We start from the raw sequence: 19,462 nt of genomic DNA on the forward strand, positions 1-19,462 counted from the left end.
TCAAAGCCCCAGCAAGGGAGCAGGATGCCAACGGGTGTGACAGAGAGGCGTCCTGGGGAAGGTTGGCTGGCTGCGGAACTAAGAGAGACCCCCATAACCAGCCTGTCCTCCTGCCATGCTGCACTCTCTCACCTCCTCTGGACCAAAGACCCCCAAGCCAGGCAGCTCTGCCCAGGGCCAAGCTGGGACAGAGGGGCTGGGCTGGGCTGCCCTTCCCTGCCAGAGTCACATGAGCCCGAGAACAACTGCAGGGAGCTCCCCCAGCTGATTCCCTGGATGAGACAAGGGCCCTTTGTGCTGCTCAAATGCCAGCAGGACAGTCCAGAACCCACAGAGCCCTTGCACAGCAGCCGGCAAAGGGCTCTGTCCATGCCAAGGCCACGCCTGGCAGCCTGCACCAGGGATAACGGTGGAGGGGGTGGGTGGCAGGCTGCAAGGACGTGGCAATGGCGGGGGGGGCTGGTATGCCATCACACCCTCCCCCAAACAAAGCACATTGTCCACTGCACTTTGCGCTAGCAGTTCAGCTGCCAACATGCAGGTTTGGGCAGGTGGTTTAGTCCACTGCAGGGATGGAGGCACTATGAGGAAAGAAGAGCCACACTCCTCTTGGGAGTTTCCACCTGCGGGGAGGAGAGGGGCTGCCCTGTGCTTCCAGGTTGTGGTCTCCCTCCAGCAGTAAGGCGAACACAATGGCTGCTGAAAGCAGTAAATGCCTCAGAAGGGTCTGCTGTGGAGCTCAGGACCTCCTTGTGGCATTCTCAGAAAAGGCACCTGGTTAGCCGCCACAGTGAGAAAAGGATGCTGGTTGACAGAAGTGGGCCTTTGAAAATTAATTCTATAAATACATTATCCACCTTACTCAATATTGCTATATTTCTTTACATTATTGCTTACATTGTTTCCTTGCTTTTTGCTATCTGTAAGTCGTATATCAAGACAAACGTGGAGAAATAAAGACTTCCACCTACGGTACCAAGCAGCACTCACTTTTAATCCTCTACCTTAATCCATTTTAATAATTTCCTTCTCTATTTCCCCAATAGACTTCGTTAATTCCATTTAGATCTTCTTATTCTCCTTAAAATCCTTTCCGATCCACTTCATTCTAAGCTCAACCAGATATTCAGTTTTTGCCTTTGTTTCCTAAAATACTCATTCAGACATTCCCATTCTTTTTACACTAATGATTTGGGTTTATGCCTTATTATATCGGTTAATTTAGCTAACTCAAGGTATTCACACATCTTACGCAGCCATTCTTCTCTAGTTGGGATGTATTTCTCTTTCCAATATTTGACTAGTAAGATTCTAGCCGCCAATGTTGCATATAATAGGACTATTGTCTTACCTTTAGGTATTTCTTCATTTAGTATTCCTAGCAAATACACTTCTGGTTTCTTGCTAAAATTAATTCCAAATATTTTCTTTATTTCCTCATGCAACATGCCCTAGTATTTCGCAATCTCAGGGCATGTCCACCACATGTGATAGAATGATCCTATCTGTTTCTGACACTTCCAACATTTATTTTGATTAGTTTTATATATTTTGGACAATCTCTCCGGCGTCATATACCACCTGTGGAGCATTTTCATTAAATTCTATCTGATCAGATAACATGCAGTAAAATTAATAGTTTCCACCCATACCTTTTCCCATCTTTCAAACTCTAGGGGAGAGGGGGGCACCTTTCAACAATTTTTACTTAAGAATTATTTGTGAAGTAATACTGCTTTAAAAACTAAAGTTCTAAGTACCATTAACTAAATTCATACTTGAGGTATCCTCTCAATTTTTGCCATAGTTCCTAGACAAAGGCAAGATACAAATTTTTACATTTTTAATGAAGCATGTACTTTGTTGAAATCTGCCCCTCCCGGGGGGGCAGTTATCAACGGGAGGTGGGGTACATTTCAACAATAGAAAAAAATCTACTAATTTCATACATTTTACCAAAATAAACTTCATTCACAAAATAATATAGTTATTATTATTATGTAACTGCAGTGATTCCCGGATTGCTGTAAGGTTCTCAGTTAGTTGCTCATGAGTAAGCAGCCAGAACTCCACTGTTTCCTTTAAAGATTTTATTGTGCAAACTATGTACAGTGCAGAGCTAAAACTTTCATGTCTGTATCAAGCGGTGTCAGAATCCGGGAATGGCCCCTTCCAGTTCTGACCCCAACAAGAGAGTTTCGGAATACGAAAACCTCGCCTTCCATCCTTTCTTTTCACCCCATGACGTCTGTGGGGCGACGGAAATTGCGTTCCCCCTGTATTGCCCTCGGGACTGTGGGAGTGCTGGGACTCTCTTGCATCCCCAGAGCCTCTACTCCCTTTCCCCTGTGAACTCTCCCCCTCCTCGCTGGACGTCTTGCCGCTCCTCTCGCTACCAGAGGAGGAGTTGCTGGCAAGGTGGGACTGGGGCTCTCTGTAGCATCCGGAGAGCCCTTCCACCACCTTGCGCTGCAGCGGGGACAATTCCCTGACATAATCTGAAAGAGCCAAAATAATGGGGCTAAGCATTTTAATTATTAGGATCTTAATATTAAAATACATGTCTTAAACTGTATGAAAAGTAACATCTTAAACTTTTTAAATCTCCTAAATTTATACTTTATTTTTTTAATTCAAAAACAAATAATAAATTGTCTTGAATATTTTAAGTGATTATTAAAATTTCAAGAGGAAATTTTTTTTTATTGGTGCTTCTAATGAGTTCTTTGTTTATAAATTCTATTTAAAGCAACAGTAGGCCTAACAAAACGAAGTTGAGTGTTTTAAGTGTAACAACCCTGATTAGGCCTAATAGTCCTACTATAGACTGTTATAGGCCTAGGCTTATCATGCTTCATGTAGCCATAAACTGTAGCGTAAAATTATCCTGAAACTTTTTAATCCAAGCTAGGTGTTGATCTAAAAAATTACAAGTCAATTTTCATAATTACTTAACTGAAAAATGGTAAGGGGCACCTTTCAACACTGTTGAAATGTACCCCCCTAAGCTCTGTTGAAATCTGCCCCTGGTGCAGCCATTTTGGTTAAAGTATTGTCAACCATTTTAGAAAAATAATTGTGACTTATTGATAGTGTATTTAGAAGCATAATTAAATAAACTATTAGGTGAATAAATATAACTTACTTGATTAAAAGATTACTGGTTGATTAACTGTTTCAAAATCAAAGTTTCTTTTTCACTTTTGGGGTGTTAGAACTTGATCCACCGAGTAACACAACAGTTGTAAAAAGAAATGGCTGAAAACTAAATGTCAGCAGTTACTCATACTAAAAGCTTATTGGCTGGCATATTGGCCAATCATTGTGCAGTATTAGAAGTCAGATATTCCAGTTGTTGAAAGGTGCCCCATGTTGAAATGTACCCCCCTCTCCCCTATATCGTGTCCTAAACCTTGCTCCCATTTGAACATCACCTTACTCTTTTCTGGGGGTGTTACCACCATGTAACAGCTTGTACTGTATATTTTAGACAGGCTTTTCTGATTGCTATATAATATTTCTTTTTCCCAAGTTGATATTTTCTCTTCAAAGCCTCTTGTTTTTTTTGTCTTTCTCATAAACTGATTTTAACTGATGGTACTCCAGCCAGCTTAGTCCCTTTTGTATTATATTTTTTAATCATTGGGTATTGATTGATCTCTTCCACCAATTAATTATATTTTAGCCAAATTTCCTTCCTATTCCATTTATGTTCTGTTTGGGCTTCTATCGGAGATATCCACCACGGTGTTTTATTTATTATGTATTCCTTGTTCCTTTCCCAGACCTCAAATAAAGGTTTTCTTACAGCATGATTGGTAAAGTTCCCATGAACTTTGATCATTTCATAACCTAGATAGCCATGCCAGCCCAATACCTTGTCCCACCCTTCTAGGTCCAATAACTCGTTGTTTTTAAGTAACATCCATTCTTTAAGCCCTATCAGGCTAGCAGCATCATAATAAATCTTTAAATCAGGAACTCCAAACCCCCCTTTTTCTTTTGGCTCTTTCAATGTTTTAAATCTCACGCTAGGTTTTTTCCCTTCCCATATAAATTTAGATAAGTCCCTGTCCCATTCTTTGAAGCATTTTAAGCCTATAATTATAGGGATATTTTGAAATAAGTAGAGCATCTTTGGGAGGATTACCATTTTGATCAATGAAATTCTTCCCCACATGGACAGCTTTAATTTCCCCCATCTCATTAAGTCCCCTTTTATTTCTTTCCATTTTTTATATAATTGTCTTTAAATAAATTTGTATTTTTATTCGTAATCCAAATCCCTAGATATTTAGCTTTGTTACATATTTTAGACCTGTTTTCTTCTGCAATTCTTCTTGTTCCCTCCCATCCAGATTTTTTACTATTAATTTCGATTTTTCTTTATTCAGCTTTAATCCTGATATATCCCCAAACTCTACTATTTTTTTAAAAGCTTCTCGAACTCCTTCCTGTGGGTCCTCTGCTTTGATGGCTTTAATTTTATAGCATCTGTTACCTGTGTTAACACCTTTTATTCCGGACTCTTTTCTTATTGCATTCAGCAGTGGTTCTAGCGTGGCAATGAATTGGAGCAGGGACAGTGGGCATCCCTGCCTTGTACCCCTTCTGTAAGCTAATTCATACATCTATTTTCTTTCTTTATGTTTTCTATTTGTTTGTTTTTTCTTGTTTGGAATATGAAATGCTGGAATTTTATTTTTTATTTCTATTTTATTTTATTTTTATTTTGTATTTGTTGTATTTTTGTGTAACTGTGCAATTTTTAAGATGAATAAAGTTTGATTTTTTAAAAAAGAAGAAGAAGAGGAAGTGGGGCTTTGAGCCTGATCCAGCTACACAGATGAGACTTTGGGCCTTATCCGTCTACAGGGCTGCTCCTCTCAAGCCCTGTTCTCTGTAGAGAGGGCCACTACCCAAGACAAGAGTTTTTCTTTCTCCTTGACAGAAGCACAGTGCAGTGGGCAAGGCATGGAGGAGAAGCAACCACCCTTTCTCTGCTGGCCTTCTTCTGTGCCTGCTGGGCTCCCGCATAGATCTGGCAGAAGTGAGAGTCCCAAGGGGCTTCACATTCTCCCAGTCAGGTCCAGCCCACCCATGAGTCAAGGTAAGGTGGCTGCCTCAGGGGGGCAAGTTCCAGAAACAAACACAAGATGGAGAGTTTGGTCAAATTGGTACGTATGTGAGGTCCCTTTTTGAGAACCCCAAACCTCAGGAGCCAGACATGGCAGGACAGCCCTGCCTCAGTTCCTAAGCAAATCAGGAAAGGATGCCAGCACAGGATGTTAATACTTAACCACTAAGGCACAGAATGGATCAACTCCCTAAGCCAGAGCTACCACTCCCTTCACCTTTGACCTCTGACCACGCTGGATGGGTCTGATGGGAGATGGAGCCCCACAAAAGCTCCCAACCCCACCACTGCCTTAATGGAAGCATAGCTGTCAAGTTTCGGATTTGAAAATAAGGAATCAGCAGTCTCACCTATCCCAGGGACAGTCACATGTCAGTGGTAGGCGGAGCCAGAAGCAAAAGTGGGCGGAGCAGCAATGTAAACTCCAAGCGGGCTCGGGCTCAGAGCGGAGCAAAGAGGAGGGCAGCCATGTGCTCCGCGCGATGGAGCCCCATCGTCTTCTTGTCTGATCCCATCAAAACAGGACAGGAAGCAGCAGCTGCTCAAAGGCATCCACGCTCCGCCCGCCAGCTAACCCTATTGGCCGGCTGAGGGGCTCAGCGGCAACGGATAGGGGATGATGCAGGGGGAGGATACACCCCCCTGTAAGGACGGGAAACGGCTCCCACTTGCTTTGAGGGCTGAGGCTTTTCTCTCCAAGTAGGCGAGGTCTTCCCACCCAGTCCCTGGCCAGCAGGGGAGGAGCTGCTTCCATTAAAAACGGGAAATTTAAGGGAAATAAAAAATAAGGGAGAGCAGCGGGAAACTGCTTAAAATAAGGGAGAATCCCGGGGAAAACGGGATACTTGACAGCACTGCATGGAAGGCATATCTTGAACAGCTCAGAGGATGCAGCAAAAAAGCTAATGCTATTCTAGGCTGCATCAACAGAAGTGACAACCATTTAAATATCTGAATATTGCTCTCCTATCTCCTCTCAGTCTCCTCTTCTCCAGCCAAACATCCCTAGCTCCATCAACCATTCCTCATAAGGTTTGGTTGGTTTCCAGACCCTTGATCAACTTGGTCACCTTCCTCTGCACACATTCCAGCTTGTGAATATCTCTCTTAAATTATGGTGCCCAGAACCGGACACAGCACTCCAGGTGGGGTCTGACCTAGGCAGAATAGAGTGGTACTATTGCTTCCCTTGATCTGGACACTAGACTTCTGTTGATGCAGCCTAGAAGAGCATTTGCCTTTTTTGCTGCTGCATTATTCTCGGTTGCATCAAGTCTTCCTGAAGGAGCTCACAGGAGTTTTCTATTCCCACCTGCCACCAGGCAAACCAGGAGACTTCAGGTCAGGCCTGGAGGTATCGGAACCCTAGGCCCCTGGAAGTTGTTCTACCCATCTGACCGCATTCAAATTCAGAAGATCTGGAGGACATCTCATTCTAGAATCATCTAGTATAAAAGCAACAAACTGCTTTCACCCAATGTGTGCTGGTCATTTCAATTTGATTTTTTGAAAAGAAATGCCAAATACCGGTACTTTTAATGGCATACTCAGCTAGACATGTTGACTTTTTTAGGGTGGGGTCCACCACCTATCCTTTTTGCAAGAATTTAGACTGGAACTGATGACTGTTTCTTCACCAGGCGGCTTCTGCTCTGCCTTCCAAGACTGTAAGAGCTTTGTTTGAGGGGAGGGCGTGGGAGAGGAAACGGATGTGCAATCCTGTTTAGCTGCTGGGTTACTGTTCCATATTTTGAAGCAAGCTCCGGTAGCTGGGAAAACCAGCTTTGCAAATAAAGGCCAGAAAAAGTTCCTAGCCTGCAAGGACAGGGCACTCTCCCCCTACTCTGTGTCCAGTTGGCTAACAGAAGTCTCACGTCTCCAAGAGGAAAGTTTCAGGACATGATGTGATGAGGCAGGCAAGGCCCTCAAGAGCCATGCAAATAGACCCCCTTCACAGGCAAACCGCAACAGGAATCTGCCCCCTCCCAGAAAAAGCCGGGGCAGCCCATCCATGAGACAAGGTGAAGCCACCTGCCTTGTGTGGCTGATCCACCTCCCGCCGCTGCATTACTGCCAGCCCTGCTGGGGTTTTTCCTGTCCCACCGTGACAGTGCAAGCAGCCTCACAGGGATCTGTTTCTCAGCGACTGGGAGCAGAGGTGCAGCAGGGTGTGGGGGGAAACAGGAAGGCATTTCCATCTCTCTGCCCTCCCACTGCTGCCAGACTGCTCCCCCCCCCCCGAGCACTATTATGCACACAACCAGGAGCAACCAGCTGCACAAATATAAGACGAGGGGCACTTGGCTTGCCAGCAGTACGCGTGAAAAGGATCTAGCACAAGTCAACAATATGATGCAGCAGCAAAAAACAAAACAAAACAAAAAGCTAAGGCAATTCTAGGTTTCATCAACAGAACTCAAGGGAAGTAATACTCTCCCTCTTTCTGCCCTGGTCAGACCACACAGAGGAGGGCAACCAAGATGATCAAGAGTCTGGAAACCAAGCCTTATGAGGAACAGTTGAAGGAGCTGGGTATGTTTAGCTTGGAAAAGAGGAGACTGAGAGGAGATATGATAGCCACCCTCAAATATCTTAAGTGCTGTCACATGGAGGAGGGGGCAATCATCTTTTCTCCTACTCTGTAGGGGAGGACCCAATGTTAGAAATTCGTCAGGTACCAAGTGTGTTTTGTGACTGGTGTGGGTCCAATTGCGAGCAGGTGGAGAATTCTGGATGCAAGGTTTGTGACTGACATCTCCACCTGGCTGCTCCCTCCAGCTTTCTTAAGCAGGTAAACGGAAGAGCTTATTTACTGCATTCATATCCAACTTTTTCTCCAAGGAGTACACGGAGGAGGCAAACCCATGGCTTCAAATTACAAGAAAGGAGATTCCACATTTCCACATCAGGAAGAACTTTCTGAGAGTAAGAGCACTGTGGCAGTGGAAAATATTCACTCAGGAGGATGTGGACTGTCCTTCCTTGGAGGTTTAAAAGCAGAATTTGGATGGCCATCTGTCCTGGATGCTTTAGCTGAGTTTCCTGCCTTGCAGGGGGTTGGAATCGATGAGCCTTGGGGTCCCTTCCAACTCTAAGATTCTATTATTCCATGACCAGCACATTCTCCACGAAGGCTACTGGAACCGAAAAAGAAAACACAGCACTCTCCGGATGCTATACCTTCCTTTATTTGAGGAATAAAGTCCATATGGGGAAGACAGATAGGCAGTCTGTCCTTGACACTGTACCTCCTGCATGCCTGTGCTCTTTCCTCAGCTCCCAGCTGTAGGTCCTCAACAGCCCAGAAGCAGCTGCAATGGAGGAGGAGGAGAGGAACAGCCAGCCTGGACTGCATAAGGCTCGGGATGTGGCAGCAGCAGCTCTTTTAAGCTCTGGCCAAGCCTGCCTCAGCCAGGCGGATCATTCCCAGCTGTGTCGCAGAGGCCCTGGAAGCTTACTCTCCTGCAATGGCTGGTTTATGGGCTGCAACATAAACTATGGAACTCACTTCCGTGGGAGGCTTCACAAGAGGACTTGGCAAATTAATGGAGGGCTATCGGCAGCTACTAGCCATGATGGCAATGCCTCTGAGTAAGAGCTGCTGGGAATTGCAGGTGGGCAGAGTGCTGTTGCCGTCCGGTCTTTCTTGCTCGCTTTGCACTGGGGCATCTGGGTGGCCTCTGTGAGAACAGGATGCCAGACTAGATGGGGCCCCTTGGTCCTGATCCTCCAGCAAGGCTCTTCTTCTTCCATTCCTATGCAGCTGTGGAAGACTCACTCAAAGTTCAGGGAGAGCCTACACCCCAGAATTGGGCACCCCAGTACTTCCTATGCTGGGTGACCCTCAGCAAATGAGAGCCAGAGTGGTGTAGCAGTTAGAGTGCTGAACTAAGACCTAAGAGTCCAGGGTTTGTAGTTCCTGCTCAGTAATGAAGCTCACTAGGTGGCCTTGGACCTACTATTGTCTTCTCTCAGCCTTGCCTACCTCACAGGGTAGTTGTGAGGATAAAACAGGGAAGAGGAGAACCACGGACACAACCAGGAGCTTCTTGTAGGAAAGAAGGTGGGACAGAAACGTAATAAAAATTTAAAAATGAGCCAAGGTGCAGATATGCTCCCTTGAGGTGGAAAGTTTGACACACCCACACCCACACACACCCCTTTGTGCCATTCTCCAGCTTGGCATGCAATAAACATTGCTACTGCATCTGACACAGCTCTAGCCAAACCCAACTTCTGGCTAAAGCAAGGCCACCTCCTCCACAGAAACAGGCAGGTCCTTCAAAAGTCTCATGGGCAGCCTTGGGGTGGCCTTGGGGCCTGCTCTGCTCCACCGTCAATCACAAAGAGAGAATGTGGTCCTTTGCATGGCTAGTAGAGGCTTCTCTCCATGGCAAGAACCTTTAACATCACAAGGCACTCAACATGAACAAGCACACACACAGGGACAGTGCAAGGCCCTGTGGCTAAAAGGGCTCATCCAGACTTCATTTTATACCATGCTTCTTGGCACAGGTCTGGGCTTTAAAGTTGCCTGTCCAAGCAGGCGAGAACCCACTCTTCACAACTGAATTGGAGAAAGCGGCAATCTGCAGAAAACCCATTTGTCCAAATTCAGTGTTAAATAATGAGTTCTCGGAGGGAAAGTGCCTGGACATAAGAAAAATCACTTGGAACTCAGACACATCACTTTAAAGCATGGGCCTGTGTCTACAAAGCATGGGGTAAAAACAGGATCATAGAACTGTTGAGTTGGAAGAGACCCCAAGGGGTCCAACCCCCTGCTATGCAGGGAGCTCAGCTAAAGCATCCCTGACAGATGGCCATCCAACCACTGCTTAAAAACTTCCAAGGAAAGAAAGTCCACAACCTCCCAAGGAAGTCTGTTCCACTGTAGGGGATAGGATGGGACATGGGTAGTGCTGTGGTCTAAACTACCAAGCCTCTTGGGCTTGCCAATCGGAAGGTCGGCAGTTCAAATCCACTTAACAATGGTGAGCTCCCGTTGCTCTGTCCCAGCTCCTGCCAGCCTAGCAGTTTGAAAGCCTACCAGTGCAAGTAGATAAATAGATACTGCGGTGGCAAGAAGGTAAATGGCATTTCCATGCACTCTGGCTTCCATCACGGTGTCCCATTGCACCAGAAGCAGTTTGGTCATGCTGGCCACATGACCCGGAAAACTGTCTGTGGACAAAGGCTGGCTCCCTCAGCCTGAAATGCGAGATGAGCATTGCACCCCAGAGTCAAGTTTGACTATGTCTACTGTCCAAGGAATGCTTTACCTTTCACCTTTACCTATCTCCAGTGCCAACAGAGAAGGGGATTATTAATCAAAGAAGAACCTTCAGACAAAAGAGGGCTCCACTTCTACCAAAAGCCACAGAATATAGGCCAGGCAATAGAAAGCACAGTGCATAGTTAAATTGTGGGTTTCACTCCTGCAACAAGTAGGGATGTCTACCAACTTCACTCAGGATGCGCCTAGCAGTGGCTGCCAGCTAACCACAATGGCTCTGCTCTACACCCGCTGCCAGTTTCTGCGATTTGCTAGCGTGGAGAGTTGCTGTTGCACTCAGACCCTGGTTGGCGGCCTCCCAGAAGTAGCACTTGGCTGGCTACTGTGAGAACAGGATGTTGGGCTAGACAGGCCCACGTTGACCTGATCCATCACAGCTCTTCCTGCATTCTTATCCATGGAGGAATGATGGATTGCAATGAGATAATGATGAGTTGGCCAGCAGCCAGGACGAGAGAGAGAGAGAGAGAGAGAGCGCAACCCTCAGCAACAGTGGGAGAAGACGGCATCTGTTGACATCTCTGCCCAAAGCCAGACAAGCATCCAAGGCAGGGGGAGCAGGGCAACTCCTTTACCCATCAGGTAGCTATGCTGAGGGGAAAGGGAGCAAGACACAGTGGGCTCTCAGCCAACAGATCCCTACCGGCTGACATAGATGGATCCACCCTGTGTCCAGCGTCTCCCATCCCCAGACATGCACACATTTAATTTACATCATCCAACACTGGTTTCAAACTGTTGCAGACATCAAGGGAGGCATGTCCTGGGCTCCGGGGCTAGCCCAAGACATTTTGGCACCCCCTCCCCACCAGGGAAGAAGGGGTGAGAGAAGATTTACATCAGGAACAAGGGAGAAAGATTGACATCAAGATCTGCTACCATGGTGGATCCTGCTGCCTAGTGCAGTTGCCTCATCCTGCCTCATGGGTGAGTTGGCTCTGTCTGGGCCTTTTCAGGTCACGGTGGGGAGGAAGGCCATAACCCAACCAGGGTGCTGCTAATAAACCTCTTCCAGGAAGGCAGAAGGCATCCACAAGCCTTAAGAACATAAGAAGAGCCTGTTGGATCAGGCCCAAGGGAACCCATCCAGTCCAGCCTCCTGTTCTCACAGTGGCCAAACAGATGCCCCAGTGGGAAACCTGCCAGCAGGACCTGAGCATGAGAGCAACTCTCCCCTCTGCAGTCTCTAGCAACTGGCATTCGGAAGCACCTCTGCCTCTGGCCATTTGTCGCCACACAGCTTCTGCTGCCGCATTCTTGCTATTCCACACTTTGCTGCAAACCCAGAATATGACAACAGATGTGCCCCCCCAGGAAACAGCTGCTGGCTTGCGGCTGGATGAAGCCCACAGACACCATGCTGTGGGAGGAAAGGCTGCCTCCACCTCCTCCCCACATTCTGGACCATGCCCCTTCTTGGCAGCTGCTCCTTTCACTCCAGAGAGTGCCCTTGGAGGCTGCGGCACAGACTGACCCTCTATCACAGCCTCCCCTATCCAGGGGCCTTCCACGTGTTTGGACTACAACTCCCATCAGCCCCAGCCATCGCTGGCATGTGCTGATGAGCTGCGATCCAAAACACAAAGAAGGTGCCAGGTTGGGGAAGGCTGGTCTGCTCTAGGATATTGTAGGGTAGTGACAAATCAAGGTGGATACTCAGCTCCATCCATGCTTCACGCCTCTCCCTCTGCAGCCCAATCTTAGGACTCATGCACCTTTTGCCCCATGCACAACATGCACAAAACCACACTTTCCCAGTCAATGTTTGAGCACTTTTCTTTTCTTTCGCCACAATGATTTCCCCACAAAAACTAGCTCCTTACTGCTGAATCAGAGCAAAGAGCAATCTGCTGGAAACTTGAATTGCTGTTTGCTGCAATTCAGAGTTAAAGAGTGGGATTTTCGTGGGGAAAGTGATAAAAAATAAGTGCCTGGAAACAGTGTTTTAAAGCATGAACAGTGTTTTAAAGCAAAATAGGAAGTCTGGATGAGCCCTTTGCAACATATCCTTGAGGCTGGAGATGGGAAGGGAAGAGCAGCTCAGCCACAACTCCCTGCAGGGCTAGTGTTAAATGCAAAGGACTTCAGAGGATGCACAGAGCAGGGTCACAGCTGGCCAAAGGTGAGAAGAGGAGGAGGAACCAGCATTTCCTAGGCAGGATAGCCAGGGGCTGGGGCTATGCCTGGATGTTTGGCTGGCCTGGGGCAGACCCCAAAATGGTGTCAGCCTCCCCACCAGGGAAGAACCAATGAGGGAAGATTGGCATCAGGAAAAGGGAGGGGGAAGAAGGATCGACCGCAGGGGCCCTATGGATCCTGCCACCAGAGCCAGTCACCTAACCTAGTTGTATGGCGGGCCAGTCCTAACTGGCCAGCCACAACTCCCAGAAGAGAGCAGGGAGGGGAAAGGGCAGATCCAATGCTCAGAGCATGCAGAGAGAAGGGTGTGTGCTGGCAGTTCATTATGGCACAAAGAGGCCCTTGTTCCTGTGCTTGGACTGTGGGCAACTTTGCCAGGGAGCCAAAAAGAAGATGCTCCCCAGCCTTGGCATGCTGACCTGACCTGTTTTCTTCTGCTCCAGAGGGGAAGACCTGAAACAATGGATTCAAGTTACAAGACAGGAAATTCCTACTGAACATCAGGAAGAACTTTCCAATGCTAAGAGCTGTTTGACAGTGGAACAACTACCTCAGAAAGTGGTGGGCTCTCCTTCCTTGGGGGTTTCTAAGCAGAGGTTGGATGGCCATCTGTCATTATGGATGCTGCAGTTAGGATTCCCACACTGCAGGGAGTTTCAGTAGATCATAGAATCATAGAATCCTAGAGTTGGAAGAGACCACAAGGGCCATCCAGTCCAACCCCCTGCCAAGCAGGAAACACCATCAAAGCATTCCTGACAGATGGCTGTCAAGCCTCCGCTTAAAGACCTCCAAAGAAGGAGACTCCACCACACTCCTTGGCAGCAAATTCCACTGTCAAACAGCTCTCACTGTCAGGATGTTCTTCCTAATATTTAGGCGGAATCTTCTTTCTTGTAGTTTGAATCCATTGCCCCGTGTCTGCTTCTCTGGAGCAGCAGAAAACAACCTTTCTCCCTCCTCTAGATGACATCCTTTTATATATTTGAACATGGCTATCAATAGATGACAATCCTATGATTCTTTGACCCATCAGCTCAGGGACAGGCTCATTTTGCACCAAGGAAATAAATCAGGCAACCCTCCCCCAAAGCAAAAATAATAATCCTGGGTCTCTTGGCCCACCTGCCCATCCTTACACAGCATTTCTCAGATGCACACAGAATGCAGTTAAACTATTCACATTTGCACCAGCTTTGTGGCAAATGAAACCCTCTGCAGGAAAATGCACAACATTTGGAATGTATCAGAGGGGGTGGGGTGCTGGGAGGAAAAGGGAACATGGGTCACCTCCAGAAGCCCTGAGTCTTTGCCAGATGTGAGCCATGCCTTTTTTCCAAATGCACCACAGCAGCCCTTGAGATAAGGACCTTTGCTACCACCATTTAAAAGGGGGCTCATCCACAGCCCTGTGGGAAACTGCTCTCAAGCGCTCAGTCGGAGCATGTGACAATTTGGGTTTTCACTGGGTTGATGTATGGTCCAAGCTGGCCCTAAAGAGTGGCTTTTCCCAGAGAAATGAGAGGAGCAAGGTGAACACCACAAGACAAGCCAGATGTGCAGACAATCCCAGAGATATTTAGGAAATCCAGCTTTGATGCTTGGTGTTTGGTAACACCTTGGCTCAGGAATCTTACGTGAGTCCTGCGTGCAAGACCTCCCAGAAGAAGTATCCAGCTGGCCACTGTGAGAACAGGATGCTGGGCTGGGTGACCTCCCTTTGGCCTGATCTTGCAGCCTGTCTCAACTTATGTTCTTAAGAGTCTGCTTTCATGCTCCATGGGAGAAAGGAGCTGACCTTTGAGCAAACAACTGAGGTGCCAGTGGGGTGCCACCCAATCACAGAATTGTAGAATTATAGGATTCAAAGGTACCCCATGGGCTTACGACACTTTTTTGAAAAAAATAACTCCCACCCCCACCGCACCCCCCCTTCCTATGCCACTAGGTGAGGTGGGGGGCACTGGGCGCCACACCATGGGGTCTGCAGCAGCGGGCGGACTGCCTCCAAGCTCCGCACCACTTTTTTGAGCAGTGCAGGGCTTGTGTCTGCGCACTGCCTCAGCCGCCCTACAGCTGAGGGGGAGGATGCGGAGAGGCTCCGCTCAGCGCACCCTGCCTTGGCTCACCCCACCCCCTTGGGCAGCTCGCTCCACCCCCGGCTGCAGGACGCACGCACCGCACCGGGCACCCCAAGCGGCTAGCTACACCACTGCATCTAATCCAACCCATCCAGCCTCTGCTTAAAAACCTCCAAAGATGGAGAGTCCACCACCTTCCAAGAGAGTCTATTCCCCTGTCAAAGAGCTCTTACTGTCAGAAAGTTCTTCCTGGTGTTTTCTCAGAATCTCCTTTCTTGTAACATGAAGCCAGTGGTTCGGGTTCTTCCCTTCAGAGCTTGCCCCATCTTTCAAAGGACAACCCTTGAGATATTTGAAAATGGCTCCCATATCTCCTTTCAGTCTGCTCTTTTCCAGGCTAAACATACTGAACTCCCTCAGCTGCTCCTTGTAAGGCTCAGTTTCCAGATCCTGGATCATCCTGGTTTCCCTCCTTTGCACCACAGAACTGTTTATCACCTTTGCTTAAGGCTCTTTGTGAAGCCAATTGAACTTCAACTCTTCACAGACAGACACCTTCCAGCTTGCCAACATCCTTCCTAAATTGTGGTGCCCAGAATTAGACACAGTATTCCAGGTGTGATCTGGCCAAGGCAGGATAGAGTGGGACTATATCTTCCCTTGATCTGGACACTAGACTTCTGTTGATGCAGCCTAGAATAGTGTTAGCTTTGTTTGCTGCCGCATGGTGACTCATGTTAAACTAGTGACCTAATAAGATCCCTCAGTCCTTTCACATGTACTGCTGGCATCCCCTTCCTCCCAGTCATTTATAAAGATGTTGAATATCAACAGGCCCAGGACAGAACACTGTGGCACCCCACATGTCCCTATTATCCAGAAGCATCAACCCAGCCTGCTCACGCAGAACCACTTTGTGTTAAGGCACTGCATGCTACTCTCCACAGCTGAATCCTGTCACTAGAACACACAGGGATTGGGAGCAGGCACCACATCCTGAACGGGTACTGAGGGCAGGACAGAGGCAAACCGCCTCCCCCCCCCCAGGAGCACTTAACAGAAAGGAGAGGACCCTTCACATCCAGCTCCACCCCCTGGCTTCTTTCCTTGGGGACCAATACAGCCATGGGACATGCAGGGCATTCCACTTGGAAAAGCAGCCTCTTGCTGCCACTCTGGGAGACCAAAGCCACCAGAACTGGCAGCAGTGGAGGGACAAGGGCAGTTAATCATTCACAGCCAAAGGGCCGTTCCTGCTCACTGCCCAGTCCCAAGGGAACGCAGTTAGAGACACAGCCTGGCATGGGGCCAGTCACCCCAGGCCCTCTCGCCTGACAGAAATGCTTCATGGCCTGCCCCCAGGCAGGAGGAAGGGGTTTCCAGCCCAAGGACTTGCTCCACCAAAGGCTCATCCTTTTGTGCCACATTTCTAGGCACAGGTATGCCATCCTCCTCCTCCTCCTCCTCCTCCTCCTTCTTCTCCCCCCCCCCATGCTTTCCCTGCTAAAGTCCACTCTTTACTGCTTAATTTAAGCAAATGGCTGAATTTCTGTTTGCTCCAATTCAGCAATAATGAGCAGATTACAAAAAACGAAACAAAATAGCACTTGGACATGGTGCTTTAAAAAAAACAGATCTGTGCTCAGAAATGCCAAGCAAAAGCTAAGTTTGAGTGAGCCCCAAGGCACACAAGCAATACCAAACAGGGTGCCACAAAGGAAATGGGTGGGGTGGGGTGGGGTGGGGTGGAGCCCCTGTTATGTCTGATGTACCTCCTGCAGCTGCCTGCCCAGACAAGGCACCCCAGACAAGGGCCCAAACTAACAAAATGAATTTCAATAGGGACAAATTTAAAGTTCTGCACTTAGGCAGATGCACAGACATAAAATGGGAGGGGGGACCTGATTTACCAGTAGTACGTGTGAAAAGAATCAAGGAGTCTTAGCAGCTTAACATGAGCCAACAGTGTGATGCAGCAGCAAAAAATGCTAATGCTATTCTATACTGCATCAACAGAAGTCTAGTATCCAGATCAGGGGAAGCAATTGTCCTGTTCTATTCTGCCTTGGTCCATGCCTGGAGTCCTGCATCCAGATCTCGGCACCACAATTTAAGAGGGATATTGACTGGAAAGTGTGCAGAGGAGGGTGGCCAAGATGATAAATGGTCTAGAAATCAAGCATTATGATGAACAGTTGAAGGAACTGAGTATGTTTAGCCTGGAGAAGAGGAGACTGAAAAGAGGCATGACAGCCATCTTCAAAAATCACAAGGGCTGCCACATGGAATAGGGTAGGACTCAACTAATGGTTTCAAGTTACAAGAAAGGAGATTCTGACTAAACATTGCGAAGAACTTTCTGAGGGTAAGAGCTCTGTGACACTGGACTGGCCTCCCTCAGAAAGTGGTGCAGCCTCTTTCATTGGGGGCTTTTAAGCAGAGGTTGGATGGCCCTCTGCGATAGATGTTTGAGTTGAGATTCTTGCCTTGCAGGGGGTTGGGCTAGATTACCCTCAGGCCCCTTCTACCATTCTATTATTCTTTGATACATGTATCTAAAAAGCCTACAAGCTGGAACTTATTTTTTTACGTATAAACTTCGTCCAAAGTTGTTCGTTGAGCCTATTACTTCTGCAGTAGCGAAAGGTTTGGAACTTTCTCTGCTTCTAGGTGGTGACTTGTATACCGCGAGCAAGATCCACAAACTTCCGCTGTGTGGACGTTCTATCAGATTCCCTTCAAAAAGCGGGCGTAGCCGGACGGGCAGGAAGAAAAAGCGGGGGATAGGGGCGCCCGGAAGCCGCGCCGCGCCCGGACGACGACCCCAGAGCGGGGAAGGAGGAGCGCGGAAGGGGCTCACCTTGGAGACGATGAGGGGCTTGCCGTGCTCCAGCCCGCCCTCGAGGGTGAAGCCCCAGGGCGCGCCGCCGGCCAGATGCACGGGCACGTGCTGGTAGGAGACCAGCGGCATTGGCCGTTGCTCGGGCTCCTGGCGCTGCGCGTCCCCCGACGGCCGCGCCATAGCACCATCCCGTAAGGCGCCCAGGCGGACGCAGCCGGGCGTCCTCGGCCGACGTGTCTGGCGGCTGCAGGGGCGGGGCGGGGGCGGGGGCGGGAGCTCAGGGTGGGCAGGCCCCGCGCGCTCCGGCGCAGGCAGCCTCTCTATGCTTGCGGTTGGCCTCTCCTCCGATGGCTGGAGCGGCTTCCCGCGCACCACCTTAACATGCGTGCTCAGAAAGCATGGGACGGGATGTCTCATCCAAAGCCGAGTTGGCGAAAAGTAGTTCAAAAGCATCTCCTCTGAATCATTCTTCCTTGGTCAAGCCCAACCTGGAGTTCTTTGTTCCGTTCCAGGAACCACAATTTAAGAAGGATGTTGACAAAATGGATTATGGGTAGGGTAGAGCTACCAAGGCAGACCCTCCATGTGTCCCTATTTTCCAGGGACGCCCCTGATTTAGAGAAGCCCTCCCAGTTTCTTATTTGATCCTGGAATGTCCCACTTTTCTTTAGGATGTCCCTGTTTTCATTGGAGAAATGTTGGAGGGCATGGAGTTATCCCTGTACCGTATAGGGAAGTCTTTTTTAATGTTTAATGTTTTGTTCTGTTTTAATATATTTTGGAAGCTGCCCAGATTGGCAGGGACAACCAGTAATGTGTGGGGTATAAAGAGTAAAATTACCATTATAGATTGGGACGTCCCTATTTTAATTGATGTTGGAGGGTATGCTAAGGTGATTAAGGGTAGAGACCAAGTCTTATGTGGAAGGGTTGAAGGAGTTTGGTATGTTCATCCTGAAAAAGAGGAGAATGAGAGGAGATATGAGAGCCATCTTCAAATATTTTAAGGGCTGTCCCATGAAAGATAAAGCAAGCTTGTTTTCTCCTGCTCTGGAAGGTAGGACTCAAATCAATGGCTTCAAGTTACAAGAAAGGAGAATCCAAGTAAGCATTAGGGAGAACTTTCTGACAGTAAGGGCTGTTTGGCAGTGGAACACTCTCCCACGAGACGAGAGGTGGTGGGCTCTCCTTCCTTGGAGGTTTTAAAGCAGAGGCTTCATGGCCATGTGTCATGGGTGCCTTGGCTGAGATTCCTGCATTGCAGGGAGTTGGGCTAGATGACCCTTGAGGTCCCTTCCAACTCTATCATTCTACGAGTCTGTGATTCCCCCTCATCTGGATGCTCCAGATGCTCCATGCAGGCCCACAGCCCAGGGCTGGCGCAGTAAGCACTTTGGGGCACTGCTACACTAGACAAATGTCCCCACTGTGGAAGGATGTGTGGTTCCAGAATTGGCCTCCACAGTCACTTATGGACTCACTGTTAAAACCATTTACAGGTAGGTGGCCGTGTTGGTCTGCCATAGTTGAAACAAAATAAAAAATTCCTTCCAGTAGCACCTTAGAGACCAACTAAGTTTGTTCTTGATATGAGCTTTCGTGTGCATGCACACTTCTTCAGATACCATGTTCATGGAAGACACTCTTACTTGGCTATGAGGGATCGCCAAAGACACTGCACAACTTAGAAGGCAGCGTGGCTGGCAAGGGTGGTGAGCTCCAGCCAAACCAGCCAGTGAGCAACACTCTCCACTGGGTCTGCCCCTTCACTAAAAAGGCATCTCAAAGTGTGATGGGAACTTTAGCAGTTAAGGCCAGTGCTCTGAGTGGGGTCCACAAACCAACTGAGAGCCCGGGCAGTGGGAAAAGGAGTGCGGTAATGCCAGGCTCAGCTAACAGCGCTTTGCCCCAAAGCCAAAAAGGCACCAGTCACTACTTCCCTGGATCCAGTTGATTCCTGGATTAGA

General features: G+C 48.2%; 1 protein-coding gene across 1 annotated transcript in view; it reads right to left on the reverse strand.

Annotated features, from left to right (window-relative positions):
• Positions 1 to 17,743, reverse strand: part of SHROOM4 (shroom family member 4) — a 40,810-nt gene extending 23,067 nt beyond the window's left edge. The window contains exon 1 of the mRNA XM_033137303.1: positions 17,514 to 17,743. Within this exon, the coding sequence (XP_032993194.1) occupies positions 17,514 to 17,675 (162 nt within the window). The 5' untranslated portion in view covers positions 17,676 to 17,743. The remainder of the gene's footprint in view (positions 1 to 17,513) is intronic.
• Positions 17,744 to 19,462: the final 1,719 nt, after the last annotated feature.

This window comes from Lacerta agilis, chromosome Z (genome assembly GCF_009819535.1).
Source record: "Lacerta agilis isolate rLacAgi1 chromosome Z, rLacAgi1.pri, whole genome shotgun sequence".
Classification (NCBI taxonomy): Eukaryota; Metazoa; Chordata; class Lepidosauria; order Squamata; family Lacertidae; genus Lacerta; species Lacerta agilis.